The sequence below is a fragment of the Corapipo altera genome, unplaced genomic scaffold (assembly GCF_003945725.1).
Source record: "Corapipo altera isolate COAL_440 unplaced genomic scaffold, ASM394572v1 59, whole genome shotgun sequence".
NCBI lineage: Eukaryota > Metazoa > Chordata > Aves > Passeriformes > Pipridae > Corapipo > Corapipo altera.
In genome coordinates this window covers 905,695-921,627 of record NW_020884917.1, presented here as the reverse complement: position 1 = coordinate 921,627, position 15,933 = coordinate 905,695, and the positions used below count along the sequence as shown (strand labels likewise).

General features: G+C 37.3%; 1 protein-coding gene across 38 annotated transcripts in view; it reads right to left on the bottom strand.

Moving 5' to 3' along the window:
* CLASP2 (cytoplasmic linker associated protein 2) overlaps window positions 1-15,933 on the bottom strand; it is a 151,358-nt gene that overhangs the window by 76,923 nt on the left and 58,502 nt on the right. For 33 of the 38 annotated variants that reach the window (XM_027655814.1, XM_027655798.1, XM_027655796.1 and 30 more), the window contains one exon: window positions 11,522-11,668. In XM_027655814.1, coding sequence (XP_027511615.1) covers window positions 11,522-11,668 — 147 coding nt within the window. Of the gene's footprint in view, window positions 1-11,521; window positions 11,669-12,172; window positions 12,402-15,933 lie in introns of those variants that run through there. The other 5 variants (XM_027655830.1, XM_027655834.1, XM_027655828.1 and 2 more) reach the window with 4 other exon arrangements.

Below are 15,933 nucleotides of genomic sequence, written 5' to 3'. Positions count from 1 at the left end.
CTGCCTTTTCTCCTCAAGAGTGATCCTGTGTGCTTTTTCAAAACCATCAGCAGCGTTATAGATGGTGTGTCTCCAGAGCTCCCGACTGGAGGCCAGAGTAGACCAGTTATGGCCAAGGCTGAGATGTTGTTTCAGGGAGTCTTTGTATCATGCACCAGTATGCAAGCAAAGGAATTACCCAGACTTCTGCAAAATAATTTTTTTCACCCAGGAGTTAATTCCTGTGGTTGAGATCTTCCCCTCTTCAGACTGAAACATTTGAAATCCTTCCAACATATCACAATAACTTTGGAATGCTCGTTTGCTCTACTGCCTTGATGCTCTCCCCACTGGTATCTACAACACTGTACCTTCCTGGATGACAAAACAATCAGACAACACCATATGGGAGAAGAAAGATATTGACAGTGATACCGGACTGGTATTTTTGTTTTGAAATGAAGAACTGTTTAATTAAACCATGCCTAACTGTTTAATAAAGTACAAAAGTGCTGGTCTAAAAATACAAAAAAATTGCTCAATCTGTATTTTGGTAGTATGCCTTTACTAGTCCAATTCAGTTTTTTTCTACTTCTATGGGCTTTCGACAAAAACTTCAAACCAAAAATTACCCCAGTGAAAAAAGGGAATTTCAAACCTGGTACAGAAACTTAGGAGTAACAAAAACTCTAAAACTTCCTTTCAGTTTTTGTTCCAATGCTTTTCTCAAAATGCTTCCCTAAAAATTTTTTAACTATTTTCTGATACAACATGCATCACAAATTTAACATTAGTAAACTTTGAAAAGGATACTGTTTCTCAGATGTCTTTTATCCCTCTGAAATCTCTAACTGCATAATAGTATCTTACTGAGCAACACATCTAGAGTAAAATGATGGCAATTACAATTTTTTTTCCTGAAAGACAACAAAAAGCTAAACCATTGTCTCAGCTAATTCAAAAGCTTAATTTCTTGTCTATCAGAGACTGAAGCAAAAGATGCAGCTCATTCGGGTTTCAAAGACAACTACTGTTACCCTTTTGGCTTTGTAGGTTAATATACAATCAGCTGTAAATTAGGAACAGACAGCAGCTTCAGCTCTGCGTGGGATAAATGGACAGGATAAACTCAAGTACTTACTCAGCTTTTCGTATAATAGGTTAACTGGCAACTCCCACTCACTCCTACTGACCTCTCTCATTCTCTAGTACAGCTGAACAGTAAATTACAACAGGGAGGGGCTAAACTGAGAATAAAATAAACTGGCCAAAATGAATAGTTTCACTGAGCAAGTTCCCTAGTCTGCTTCACCGTGGGGCCATACAAACACTGTGACAGCACAATCCAATGGCTGACTCAGGATACAAATGAGTTAGTGGAGACAAGGAAGGAAATTAGTCCAGGCAGCTTAAAAAGTACAACTGCTGAAAGTCTAAGTATAGGCTGAGGGGAGTAGAGCAATACTCAGACACTGAAGTCAAGGAAGGACAGCTGCAAAGGCTACCTGGTGGAATGGACAGCCTTTACCACTAAACACGAGGTGTGGATCTAAAGAAAGTGCTGACACCAAACAAACCCAAACAAACAAAAATGCAAATGTACACACACAAGCCACAAATAAGAGATGACAACAACCCTACCAATGATAAAGACACAAAATGCAATTGTTTCTTCAGCGTGGTATTCACAATAATAGCCACATTCTGTTCCCAGTCCTAGTGGGCAGATGATGCAAAGGTCATATTTAATTTTCACTGAATATACATTCTGTTTGTTAGAATAGCAGAAAAAACTGAGATGTTTCCTGAATCTTCTGTAGCTCTCAGATAGTCTTTGCAAAATCTACTCATTTATCCTTGGGTCAGGCTTATGATAAAATTGTCAGCTTACTTTTATAATGGTATCTGTTGGGAGAAAACAGGGGAGTAAACTTCTCTGAGATGGCAAGGGTGAATTTTAAGACAATGTCTCTGATAAAAGCTCTCATGTATAGACAGATTTGAATCTCACTAGCTCAGTAAGGAATCTATCTTTCCAGGCATCCTAAGATTACTAAAGTAGTCTAGAATAACACTTTTCATGAGTCTGCCTCTGTAAAACAGGAACCAAATGTCTGGAGAAGAGGTTGAAGACTGAGAATTTTTGAAAATTCCCTTCATGTTTTAAATAATTGAGTTATCTCAAGCAATTTGATATACTGTACATACACACCTTGATATATTAACAGATTCTAATGCTCTAAATATTCTTATTTCCATGTTTGATCTGTGGACTTTAAATGAAAAATTGAATAAAAACCTTCCATAAAACAAGCATATAACTATTCTTCAGTCTCAAATATCCAAATGAAGCATAAAGGTGTAATTTCATCAGGTGACTGAGTTGTCTAGTATAGATGCCTTCAGCTTTCCTGTTTAATACAGGAAAACATTTGAGAGCAACAAAGATGGAGCAGTTGCTCCAGTAAAAAACACTCTGATCAACATTAGACAAGATTTTTTTTAAACAAGGCACTTACTTTTAGATAGTTACACTGGTAAATCCTATAGGATGGACATAACTAGATTTAGATAAAATTATGTTAGTTTAATAACCAGTACTGAGTTCTACTGACACCATAAATTGTAGCAGTCAATGAATAATTGTCCTGGTGTAACTGTTAGCATCACCTACTGGCTTTGCTATACAAGTTAAGAAACAGAGTGTGCTGCTAATTGCCACAGTTCTGACAGTAAAACTTTGGAGAAGACCAAAACATGAAAAGCTGCAGTGATTCTACTTTAGACAAAAGTTTTCATCCAGCTGCCTTGTGTCCATTTTCTGAGAAAACAACAACTGCATCTGCAAACAAGTAACTGCCCATTCTCCAAAACCTCTCCGTTATTATAAACTTGTCCATATTCCCAGTGCTTTTGCAAGCATACACCCTGTCTACCAGAGAAACCTCACAAATAAAACTTCACAAGGAGATTACCTTATTGAGTTGCTCAAAACATATGTCTGATGGTAGTTATTACCTTTACATAGGGGAGAGAGGAGAGGGATAGAAACAGCAAAAGGAACACATACTGGTCTCATAGGTCACTCCAGTTCATGATTTAATAACTTAGCCTAAAATTCAAGTTATAACCAAGAGACTTTGAGCAGAGTAGAAAAGCATTTGTTAGAAAGCCCACTTTAAAGAAACCAACAGATGAATTCTGTCAGTGACTGACAATCATTCTGAACTAATTTGTCCACCTCAGCTCCTCCAATGCCAAAAGTCATTGTTCCTGAGGCACCTAGAAAATCATTCAAGCTGGAACAGCTGCACAAATTGAACAAAACAGCAAAATATCTTCAAATACCTTGACAATACCTTGTATTCATTACTTTCTCTGCCTATGTCAGAAACCTGGCAGACATGGTTAGAGAACTTCCCCAGAGATCCCACCTGTACTGCGCCTGTTTCACTGAAACATTCCCCCTACGTGCCAGAGACATTGCACATCATCAGCAATTTCTACACAAGTAAATGGGTTGTCTCTGAGGACCGAGATGCTAAACAGATCTCTCCATACAATTACTCAACACAGGAAAGAACAGGAGCAGGAGGGACAAGTAGAAATTAGGAGTCAGCTGTGCCTACAAGGAAGAAGGTGGTGCGAGGTGTTCAACTATTAGGATAGCACATCTCAACCCATGAGGTGTGACATCTTAGAAGCAAATACAGGACTCCTGTACTAAAAGGAAGCACAGAATTCTTATGTGGACTGAGGGTGACTGCACTAGCATGCATGCCTTAAAATCTGAAGCTGTACTTGAGCATGAACATACCTCTGGAATTATGCATTGAGCATTACATGCCCCGAGAAACTTAGTCAGTAATATCTGAAGCTGATTCTTAATACTGAATGCACAGTTTCAACAACTTTAGCCTCAACTCTGATGTATGCAGTTTCATAAGTATAAAAGATTATTAATACTACCTCTTCACAGGCATGCTGTGGAGATCAATTCAATTAATAAGCATTTATCAAGCTTATTGAGCTTGATAAAAAGAAAAATAAGACAATTATGCAACAGAAAAATTAATAGTGTTTTACTTAGTACGAGGTCTGGACAGCATACATTAGGTAAAGACCTAACCCTGGATGTGGAGGAAAAAAAAAGTAGTTCCATGAGAAGCAAGAATACAGATGCCTGACTTCTTTTAGGCTTATCTCAAATTGATTATTGTTGGTTTCTACTCAGCTGGAAGCTCATACAGTCATCTTTCAACTCATGCACAACCTTCATGCTTACGTGGTAATCTTTCAAGGCACTCATGTATTTCTTTTCTCTATTGGTACTCATTTTTCATAAATAATTAAAATAACCTAAATTTGAGACCCTGGCTTGTTCGTCCAATTTCAACAGGTGAGTTCTGAAGTTATACTAATTTTATGAATGTGATAGCATTAGTCTTGTTTTCAGTTTTTAATACAGCTTTTTAATTATCTATTTACATTTTAATTTGTTCCTAGTTTTACACCTTAACGGGGAAAATGGCACTAATTATTTTATATTCCAGAAATTACTGAGAAGAACTAGGAACACAATTCATTTGTATGATCTGTAATTTGTGTTGCCAAAACAGAATGGTTTGGGATACCATAATTTTTTAAGGGGGGTGTGGTGTAATAGTTGCAGTAAAACAGAATTTTCATCACTGGTGTCACTTCTCATTTGTGCATTCTTTTCTGAAACAATTTAAATAGATACTGTATTAAGAACAATTAGAATTCACATAACCTGTCATTGCAAACTACACAATTACAATTTTTACAAGAAAACACATCTTTATCTTTTACTTCTAAAAGTTCACTAGGACAAGACAGAATGTCAGTGACTTGATTTTAATGTATTGTTTTTCTCTTATATTTTAAATTTATTTGTTGGAAAAAAATATTTGCACCATAGGTGCAAACAGTTACATTACAAAAATAACTTGCATTCCCTGCTTCTCTCTCTGAGAGCATACACAATAGTCTAAAGAAATGAAACAGGTTTTTTACAGACACTTCTCCCACACATGGACACATCACCCTATAAAGAGGAATCACACCTGCTACTTTGCAAAGCAGCAATGCAGGAATGTTTTGGAATGGTTGTCTTTGCTTATTCTTCAACACAGTCACAGTCCATAAGGACTCAAAGTGGCAGGGGCAGCTGATTTCAGTCCATCTTCCCGCTCCCTCCTTCCTCCTTTTCCTTCTAGATTCACCCGCATGAAAATATAAACAAATTGCTTCCCCTTCTTACTGCTTCAAAAAAAAAATCAGTACTCGGTGTCAGCAACTAAACAAGGGGTGGGTTGTCTTCCTTATTCTCATCACTGTCTGGTATGACCATGATTGCCAGTAAGATGTCTGGGACCAGAACACAGGGTAGAGATGTCAAAAGCAGGTTGCACACTCTAGAGTGCCCTTATCTCCAGATCTCTTTATTTGTGCTCCACTGTTACTCTCTCCCCATTTGAGCCATTTATAAGGCAACTTCCAGACTATGAGGTTTTTGAGAGAAGACTGATACAGTATCATGCTTATACCATTATAATGAATCCTACAATCTAATTGAAACCCCTAGAAATTAAGTGCAAAATACAGTAGTATGAACTTGGGTGACACATAGAAAACAAAGACTAATGAATGGTATTAGGGACACATATTTTCTGAAGGTGTATGTATAGGTGTGTATTCATATATCTATAATTTATCATGTTTATCTTCATTCAGATTCCTCATTAAGGTGGATTTTTCAATACCCTTGCAACAGAAGGTATCTGCCACAGGAATGGAAAACCCAGTGATGGTACAGTATTTATAATGGCCAACAGGAACAGATCACCAACCACGTGCAAGAGAACCCTAACCTGGACTGCCATTAACAACAACAAAATCCAACAACTCTCAGAGAACCCGGAAAGCTGGAAGTGCTCCTCCTTCCCCGAACTCCAGATTAGGTTAAAATAGCTGTAGTTCGTGACTACAGGATTACAACCAGCAATTCCAGGGGCAAGGATCTCTTGGGATGGAAGTTAATTGACATTCACTGTGGGAGAAAGTAAGCAATTAGGCATTCTGTAGCAAATCCTGTGATTCAGACTGATACCTAAGGCTAATCTCAAAGGCTGCTCAGAAAGACAAAAAGACTGATTTCAGTTGGGATTCTGAAGAAAAATCCTCGAATTTCTCAACAATCTGGAAACCAAAAAGGAAACCAAGTACCACAGAATGTCAGGGATGCTTTGTTGACCAATATCACTTCAAAGTAGATTTATGACACACAAAAGACCAGTATGGTAAAAAAAAAATCCTAGTTTACTTCATATGACAAATACAGCACTTTGGAAATCACTTAATGAGGGTTAAACAAATAATAGAGGAAAGACCCCTGAACTTATAAGTTATAAAACCCCCGTGAGCATTGATTACTACAAAGCCTTTATACAGTAAAGACAGAACCCTCTTCTTGAGTCTGGAGACAATCGATACAGAGAGCATGAGTCTATCTTGTTTCAAGTCTATTCATTAACAATTCGTATTTACACTTCCATAATTATTGAAGCTCTTTTAACACAAATGGTTCTTAACTACAGTATGTACTTTTAATGAGGTTAACTTCAACTAGGTTAAGATTTCACCTATCTATTTTTCAGTATCACATTTGTTTTATGCAGAGCCTTTCCAATTAAATTGTTTCCTACTAAAGCCTCTAAATGCTTCAAAATGTCTTCTACTAGGAAACAGAACTAAAAGAAAAGCAAAGAAGTTGGAATAGCTTCCTTCAGTTCCTGCAGTTACATAAAACATGGATGGTGTTACTATAGTTCTCACAGCCTTCTTTTGCCAAGACTGTTCACCTGGTTCACCAAAGTTTTCCAGTTATTTGATTTCTACCTAAAAGGAGATATTTTTAATGTCTTTTTGGCAATCATCAAGTTTTAAAAGGACTTTTTTTCCTAACTTTAAGAATTAAGACCATTCTAAAACAAAGTCCTTTCAAATAATGCCAGCATGAAACCTCAAACTGGCACAGCTGCAGTTTTCATTGCGGATCAGATCCTTTGAACAGTTTAAGAGAAGGTGGCAACATCACAATTTTTATGCTGGGGACTAAAAAAAAGCTTTTTGCATGCACACTTTTTAAAAAATAAAACCAATAAAAATGTATGTCCTTTGGGTTTCACTTCATATACTTCACACTTGGAATCAACAACATTCTTGCTCCAAAATTATCTTTTTAAACAGCAGTTACAATAATTCTGAAATTTAAATGAACAGCACCCCCTTCGCTGGTTTGTTTCTGGATGATTCATCCTACAGCAACACAGGTTGTTTCAAAAAGCATAACAATGTTATTAGTGTGAAACAGGAAGCAATGTATAATAGCACCAGCCCACCAATACACTAGAGATTTAAAAAAGCCAATGAACCATACATTGAAATACATCATGCAGTGTCTTCCTACTGAAAACAACTGCAAAAAGTATAAAGTTCACCTTGTTTAAAATTACAACACTAAGAATAACATTCCGGTCCTAGAGAAGTTGTCATAAAACACACAATAGAAAGTTAATACAAACTTCTGTCATGGTTGGGTTTCATCAGCAAGCATTTCTTCCAAATGCCACATGGTTCTGTTGAACTATCACCATTCCTATATTTAATCAATTTTAAAAACTGATGACTTAAAATTACATTTTGCGAAAAGAGAGGAGGTCAGACTTCCTCTTGGGGCACAGACTGAGGTTTCCTATTAACATCTAGATTATATAAAGCTTCCGAATAGTATGAAAACAAGCAATTCCCTAGAAGACTTGGAACAGGGATCTCACATTTGCAAGAGAACTTGCCAAAGACCTATAAGAGATCTCAAACAGCACAGGGATAGGAATAGAGCTCATTTGGCTGACATACTGAAGTCCTTTCCTACTGTAAATTATGGTGTCCCCCTTACAATTGAAAAGCTGCTTGCCATACTGCCAAGAAAAAGCCCAGGAGTATCCATTTCTGCAAGGGCAGAACATACAGAGTGTGTATTTCCAGAGGCTCTGCCGTTTGAATGAAGAGTTGAAAGCAAGTGTGTCAGAAGTAAGTAGATCTGCTGTGTGCTTCCTGGCAAAGGACTAACTTGGGGAAGCGCATTGATCATGGAATAAGAAATATGCCAAACAAAGCACTGTCCATTAAGTGGAAGACTTATTACTTATCATTCATCACTAGCAAGAAGGCCAGGGTCTGAACACCTCCAAGCAGTAAAGTCAGAGGAGAAACAGCCTGCTGGACTCCTTACTCCCAGGGCAGTAAACCACCACAGCTGCCTGCTCTGATACTTCTCTGGCAAGCTGTGTTCCACAGGCGTGATCACACCTGTCAGTTCTACGAGCTCTCCCATCCCCACTGACAACAGGAAAATGTCTTGTGGCATCATTCCCAGCACAAGAGAGTTCCAGCCCAAGCAGGACATTGCTAGTGCTCGTGTACCTGTTTTACCTGCCTTCCTGGACAATGACTTTGCACTTCCCATGTCACCAAAGCGCATTTCCTACATTAAACAAGAAGTGCCCAACACAATGAAAAATTCTTATTTTGCATTTTGGATGGGTCCTTCCACTTCAAAAGAGTATCTGGGTGGTGGTGGAATTATCCATTTCTTCAGTAAGAAACATCTCCATGGAGTATATAATAAAAAGCCAAGCACACATGCATCTGAGGTGTAGTTTAGAAGGTGTCAGCAGGCAAGACAGCATGGCTAAGGGGTTTAATTTGCTCAGCCTCAAGACAAGATAGCCTCCACTCCCTTTAAGAGACAGGAAAAAGCTGTTACTTTATTGTCACCTACAGCTGATAGGAAAAGACATTTTTGTAAATCAACATCCTAGGAAAAGAATCTTTGGAATGTAAAAGGCAGTTTGAATGAATGGAACTTGCAATAATCTCAGCTTATGCTCAGCACAATTTCTACCTCTGCTAAATTCTGCCTGGTTGCAGAAGTCTGAAGAAAAATGAAGGACTTGATTCAACTGCTGGTCACTGACACAACTTGGGAGATTTTTGTGAAAAGGAAAGAAAAATCAACACAGTTCACGGAGCTGCTGCTACTTCTTTCTCCAAAAATGAACTGCAACTTCTGAATATGGATTCATGGATATATGAAAGAGTTGGAGAAAACTGACAAGCAGGACCAACAGGTGGCAGAAGCACGAGGTGAGCACTGAAAGCTTGAAATACCCAAGCAGTGCTCATGAGGGAAAGGGGAGAAATGACACACCCACTCACTACAGACTTGGAATGCAGTGGTGAGCAGAAGCATTTGGGACTGGAGGATATGGCAGAGCCTTAATAAATCAGCAAGTACAGACAACTTCCTGAACTATACGTTTACTCTACAGAGATGGCAATTTTGAGGATGGAGAAAAATCTCAGGTGTCCTTTAGGCACCTGAAAAGTAGATCCTACAGAAAGTGGTTATGAAAGAGCATCAAGGTTTGTTTGTAGTCAAATATCCTTAAAGTCCTAAGATAAGCAGAACAGGATGCCCTAACCGGACTCTTCGAAGACCATGATTCTCTGTGCAATAAAGCTTTTTAAACTCAGCATTTTGCCCTGTAATTACAGTGTGTTTCTAGACATTTTCCCTATTCATGTGCATTTCCCTAGCAGCCATTTCTGACCACTGTCAGATGGGACAGTGGACTGTACAGACCTCTTGCCTGACCTATTGTCAATGTTCATATGAATATTGTTATGGGAAATTCCTCACTTATGGGAGAGACCATGACATTACTGACTTGTTTAAGAAATACATTTGGCATCTACACTAATGTTCTTGATTAGGCTAGAAGATGCAGGATATGTAAACACTATATTAATATTTAAACCTAAATTTTCAAAAATCTGACTGCAGACATATTACATAATAAAAATAAAAAGAGATGCATAAGTAAACACTCCCTAGTATTTTCCAGAGTTGAAAGGAGATGGTATAAAGCAAGGAATGACCAACGCGGTCTGGTTTTGGCATGCTTAAATTTTTGTCCAAAAAAATGTAATAATTTTGGGTTTTTTTAAAAAAATCTTCTTTACTACTGAATTTTTAGATAAACTGAAATATCAGTTGAGTGGTTATTCTGTTCCAATTTCCCCTCACCTGCTCTTGTATCTCCATGTTTTTACTGCTGAGCATGTAAATCTAACGTCTCTACATGCAAAAAAATAAGATTACATTACAACCCATTTATATTTAATAAAATAAGTGTATACTGAAATAAACAGGAATCTTGAGCATTCAGTTCTGGTACTATGTTAGTCTTGCATGCAAAACCCACCATGCTTCAGGTTAAAGGAGATTATATTATTTATTTATATTTACTTACTCTTACTACTATTATGTGTAATAATAATAACAATAAATATTAAGAATCAGTTTAAAGAGATAATTTCCTTTACAAAGTCTTTTGGGTGGTGTTTCCTGATTCATACTGCTATCAATTCTCAGTTATACTATGACAGTGTTGATCCAACCCTATGGAAATCTTCCCAATTTATTAGGAATTCTGAAGATCACAACTGAGAAACGATAAATTGTCAAAATATTAGCTATATCTTAGTAATGTGAAATTACTTAAGAAAGCTTGTTTGCCATGTGGATCTTCTTTCAAATTTCATCTTTCCTTTGCAGATCACATCTGGGAACGTTACATGAACAAGAACATGAAAAAATTACTCTAACAAAAACCCCTTACTGAAATAGCCACTTATTCATAGAAAAGACACACCTAAAGTACGGTGTATTTCCACTGAATTATGTATTTTTTTCAGAAGGTGTAAAAGAACCATCAAAAAAGCTGTCACTTCTTTAGCAGTAAACAGTTGCTTTTGTTAGATTACCCCCGCCCTAAAAAACTGCGGATTTCCCTGTTCTAACATCATAATTAGTAAGCATTCTTCATTATACTCCTTTGAAACTATACCATGCAAAAAAATCCTGACAAGGGTTTTGGCCTTCATTTTTTATCTTTCACAACCAATTTCACAACACTCTGACAGTTAAAGGAATAATAATAAAAGTCATTCAGATGTAATATACACCCCTGTTGAGGTCCGTGGGTGATCCAGCCACGTGAAACAGTGCAGACCTGCAGTAAAAATTTCATCTCCACAGACCAACTACAGAATTTCACAGTTTATTTATACATATATTAAGCGTAGCATAGATTCCAGCAGAAACACCATATATATATATATATATTCATTTCACCAACACAAATGCTATCTCCAGATGTTAATTTTATTTATGAGAGGCCTTTATAAGCTCAATGTACACTCACAGAGACAGACAGACATGCACACACCTTTACATTTGAATAATTACATAAAACAGGGTCCCTTACTGTTCTGTCTCTGCAAAAATACTGCAGTCATGAATTAAACATAACCTTCCAAAGTTCTCTGTTTTGTGCCTGCTCTGGCAAGGTTTGTGGGAACACTGATTAGAATCTGAATTGCTTTACATTACCTCCAACCTTAGGCCCACCAGCTGATCCTGGCTTTCTTGCACTGTTTGGAGGATTTCCTGGCTTTTTAGGTGCTGGAACCTTGAAGGCTGAAGCAGCTGATGATGGCCTATTTCCATCCACTGACTCTTCATCATCAAAGCTTTTGTCTAGAAAAGGATACGTTAAATAAAAATACAGCTATTAGAATGGGTGTATTTTCATTTCCTAATCAACTATTTTGCTTCACATTTCACAGAAATTGACAAAATGCATAAATAAAAGCAAGCATTTATCACTTTGTCCTGTCTCTGACCTAGGAATAAAATGACAATGAGAAATAAACAGCATTTTCTACATTTTAAGTTCTTATAAAACATTATTTTTCCTTCATAATTAACCACAGTAAAACTGAGCATAAAAATGAATCCTACACATCCATTCTCACAAAAGGAAAATATCTTCACACAGACTGAATATTTTTGAGCATTTTTTAATATTTTCTCAAAAAGAAAGCCCTTAATATAATTTCCATCATTCCAGTCTACCAAAAACGAATGCTTCTCCTTTTTCTTCTTTTACTCATGCATGCATTTTCTGCTACACATCCTCCCACAATGTGTCTAACTAGCACTCCCTGTCTCTTTCCTTCCACCCAGATTTTTTCAACTTACAATCACAGATCCTCTTGCAGATCAGTCGCCTCATTCCTCTGATAGCTCTTCAATCTCCTCACCCAAGGACGGACCCAGCACCTCACATGGCCACATGCAGTAAATTCTTCATACTAATCAAAGATTCCATCAAAAACTGCTCGCAAACACCCTAGATCCACCACTGAGATTTGTGCCGGCATCTTTCTCTCCCTTCCCTGCACTAGGTGCTGACAACCAATGAGCTGCAAGGTGACATCATCTTCTGGGAGCCAACGCCAGAGGAAAAGGTGAAAATTCTCCATGCAAATAAATTAATTCCCACACACAGTATTTGCCACTATTCCAATCCTTCGTTAAAAAAAATTAGACAGGCAGACAATATTCTGGGGTTTGCACTCCTCTTTCCTATAATTTCAGGTTTGTGCATTTTTAATCAAGAGAGAAATTCATCTCTAGTGACTGAACAGTCTCGATACAAAATATTTTGCCTTAAAAAAACCCCCAGCATATTCCAACAGTAGAATGCAAGTGGTTTTCTCAACCCACTGAGGGAAGAAGGATTTATCTATAAGCTTGAGCACAGAAAATGTATCAGTCTATGGTTCCTACAATAAATAAAATGGGCGAGGCTGAGACACAGCTGCATTACAGTAATGAAAGACCAATTTAGCGTATTACCTGCTCTAAAACCTGCCATTTCTAAAAGAAAAATAAAATTAATGGCAAAGCTTTATCATCTCTGGAATGGTCGCTGTTTACCCTTTGCTTATTCAGAACTTGTTCCCAGTGAAATGTCAACTATATTTAACAATATAGCTTCCCAGAGGAACGCAGCCTGCATTAAAAGGGTACAGCAAGGTTTTGTCCAGCAGCATTTGCAGCACCATCGAATGCTGGAACACCCTTCATTTAAGGTGTCCAAGATCACTGCTGCTATAATTAGTACATTTTATTAGCATTTGCCAAAAGCTGTGTTAGCACTAACAAATCTCCATGATTAAAGGAACAAGCCACCACAAGAAACATATGGATGTACATGAACAATTTTCATTAACATTATTTCCTTCTCTCCTAAAAACACTCATTTTTAAGAGAATCATGCTAAGAATAATTGTGTTTGGATCTGTAAACTCTCCCGAATCGGGAAAAGGCATCAGCCTTCCCCCTCAGTGTCCTGTGTGTTGCCATGGAAACAGCACTCCCGCTCAGCATACGGGTGAGCCAGAATACATTTTGATTCCTGATGCTTTTACTCTCAGTATCTTAAATAGAACCAGATATCAAGATTTTTGAGCAAGGAAAACCACTAATCCAAATGCCACATTAAGTGCACTGAGCTAAACACCATAATAAAAGGATAAACAGCAATGGTTAATATCTAGGATACCTGCAGCATCACAGGTAATTTTAAAATAGCATTAAGAAATATCTTGCAGATTTTTAAACAGAGTGAACAGATCATCACTGACACGAGTATGGAACCATGAAAACTGACTAAAAATGAAAACACACTTTTCAAATAAAAATGGTTTTGTTGCTGCACTTTCAAATCTGATGAAGAAACAGGCAAGACTTTCATATTACTACCCAACAGCTCTACAATGCAGCACTGATAAACAAATACTGCACAACAAGCCTTTGAAACAATAAAGTTATTTGCAATACAATCTCAAAAATAGAAAGTAAGCATTTGCTCACTTATGCAAAACCTCCTAATGAAGAAAAATCTAAACAAACCCAAACAACAGTGTACTTTGGGAACCAATGGCTCAGATTAATTCCATTTTTACCAACTATTCATTATGAAGGCGTACTAAAGATGGGGAATTGTAGAAGTTACTGCTCAACCCCAAAATGTGCAAACAGAGTTTCAGAAAAAATGCAAAGGCAAGTATTTCCAGGTCCTGACCTGCTGTGTACATTAGAGGATGGTACATTAAATAACATTCTTGGGAATACTGTCAAATTACTTTGCCTAGTTAAAGAATATATTTTTTCATACATTTAAAACATTATTAACACTGAATTAAAAACCTACACTATGAAACAGTTTCATAATCTTTCAGTCCACATGAAACCCAGTTTTTAAACTAAATTCCCACTTTTTTTTTGAGATACATCGAACTATCTTAACCACTGATACATGGGCATTCTTAACTGGACTTCTCATGGTTTATGTTAAAATAAATTAAAAACTGTGGTAGAGTTACTTTTAAGTGTTCCAAAATAATAGCACAGAATCATAAGCATATAAAATTAATGGTTGAAAATTATCTGGTTTAATTTTATTAAGGCTAAAGCGACAATGTAGCTGAGTTTCTTTTGTTTTGGGTTGGTTTCTTTTTAAATAAACATAAGCAGAAAAATTCTGTACCATCTTTTAAAGAAACCAGAGGTTTCCCCCACCCTTTTAAGTCTTTACCCTTTTTTTACCTTAGGATTTAACAACAAAATCCCGAGTGAACTTCGGGGACACTCCGTTTCTAGAAATACGCTTAACAGTGTTTGTGAAAATCTGAAACCTGAGGTTTGTATTTAGAGCACTTCATGACACCAAAGCATTTTATTTGCTTCCTGTACGATGTGCTTCCCATGCGCTCTCACTCATCTGCAATGATACACTTGGTTTGTAGCTCTCATAAAAGCATTTCCATGTACTTCAGCATGGAGAGCCCCAGCTTGAGTTTTAACTGCTGCTCCACAGGGTATAATCAAGGTGCAGTTCCAGCTGAGCCAAATGTGTTTACTACGTGCCTTTGGCTGGCCAAAGGACCAGGGATGGAGCTCCTGGCTGCCAACACGCAGAACACAATGACGGTTGTACTCTCAGTATCAAACTGTGATCGCGCTGCTGCTTTTACGCTGTCTACAAACAAAATAAATTTCTACAACGGAAGTCACAGAAGCCTAAATGTAATTGCTATTTCAAAACAAAGCTATCTGAAGGATGCAAACTTTTTCCATTCTAGAATGGCTAGATAATTTTCATTCCAGGTAATTTTAAAGGCCTAACACTTTCAGAGTATCAGATTTTACCTATGCAAATACATCTGACAGCTGAGAAAGCACTATCCAAAAAGCATTTTACAACGAAGCTGCAAGGTACTAAAAATAAAAAGCTGTATGAATTGTTAGTAACACATGGAACATCTCAAAGGAAAAACACAATAAATGAAAGACACTGAGCCTCAGTTAAATCTCACAACACTGTTCTTGCACTCAGTTAACTTTAAATCACATTGAGTATGAAGAGTTTTGGAGGTAAGCGCACCATAATGAGAAGAACTTGGAATCTAGTACTGCCAAAAGCTGCTGAAGCAGCCTGATGAGCAACAGATGCTCTCACTCCGGTGCGAGTTCTCTTTCAGATGAACAACTTCAGGAAAAAAAAAATTCAAGAAAAGATTGTTCATTATCTTCAGAAAGCTACAAACACAAGACTCAATGTCTGAGCATTAGAAGTCTTCTCTTCTAATGGAAGGCAGAGATCTGTATCACAGAGGAGCATTCTGTAGGTATAACACAGCAAGTGAACTGGTACCAATGAACTGCTGTGCATTCCTACAAAACATTTCAAGAGTTGTCAAGGGAATTTTTCCAGTAAAAGACCCACCACACCAACCTGCAGGGTACAACAGAAGCTAGAGTGTACCACACTTCCAAAACTTGGGGTTTATTCAATGTTATTCTAAGATTAAATCCAGGAACACTAAAACTCTGAACTACGGCAAAGGTTTAAATACTGAAATTCTTATGAAACAAACAACACAATTTGAACT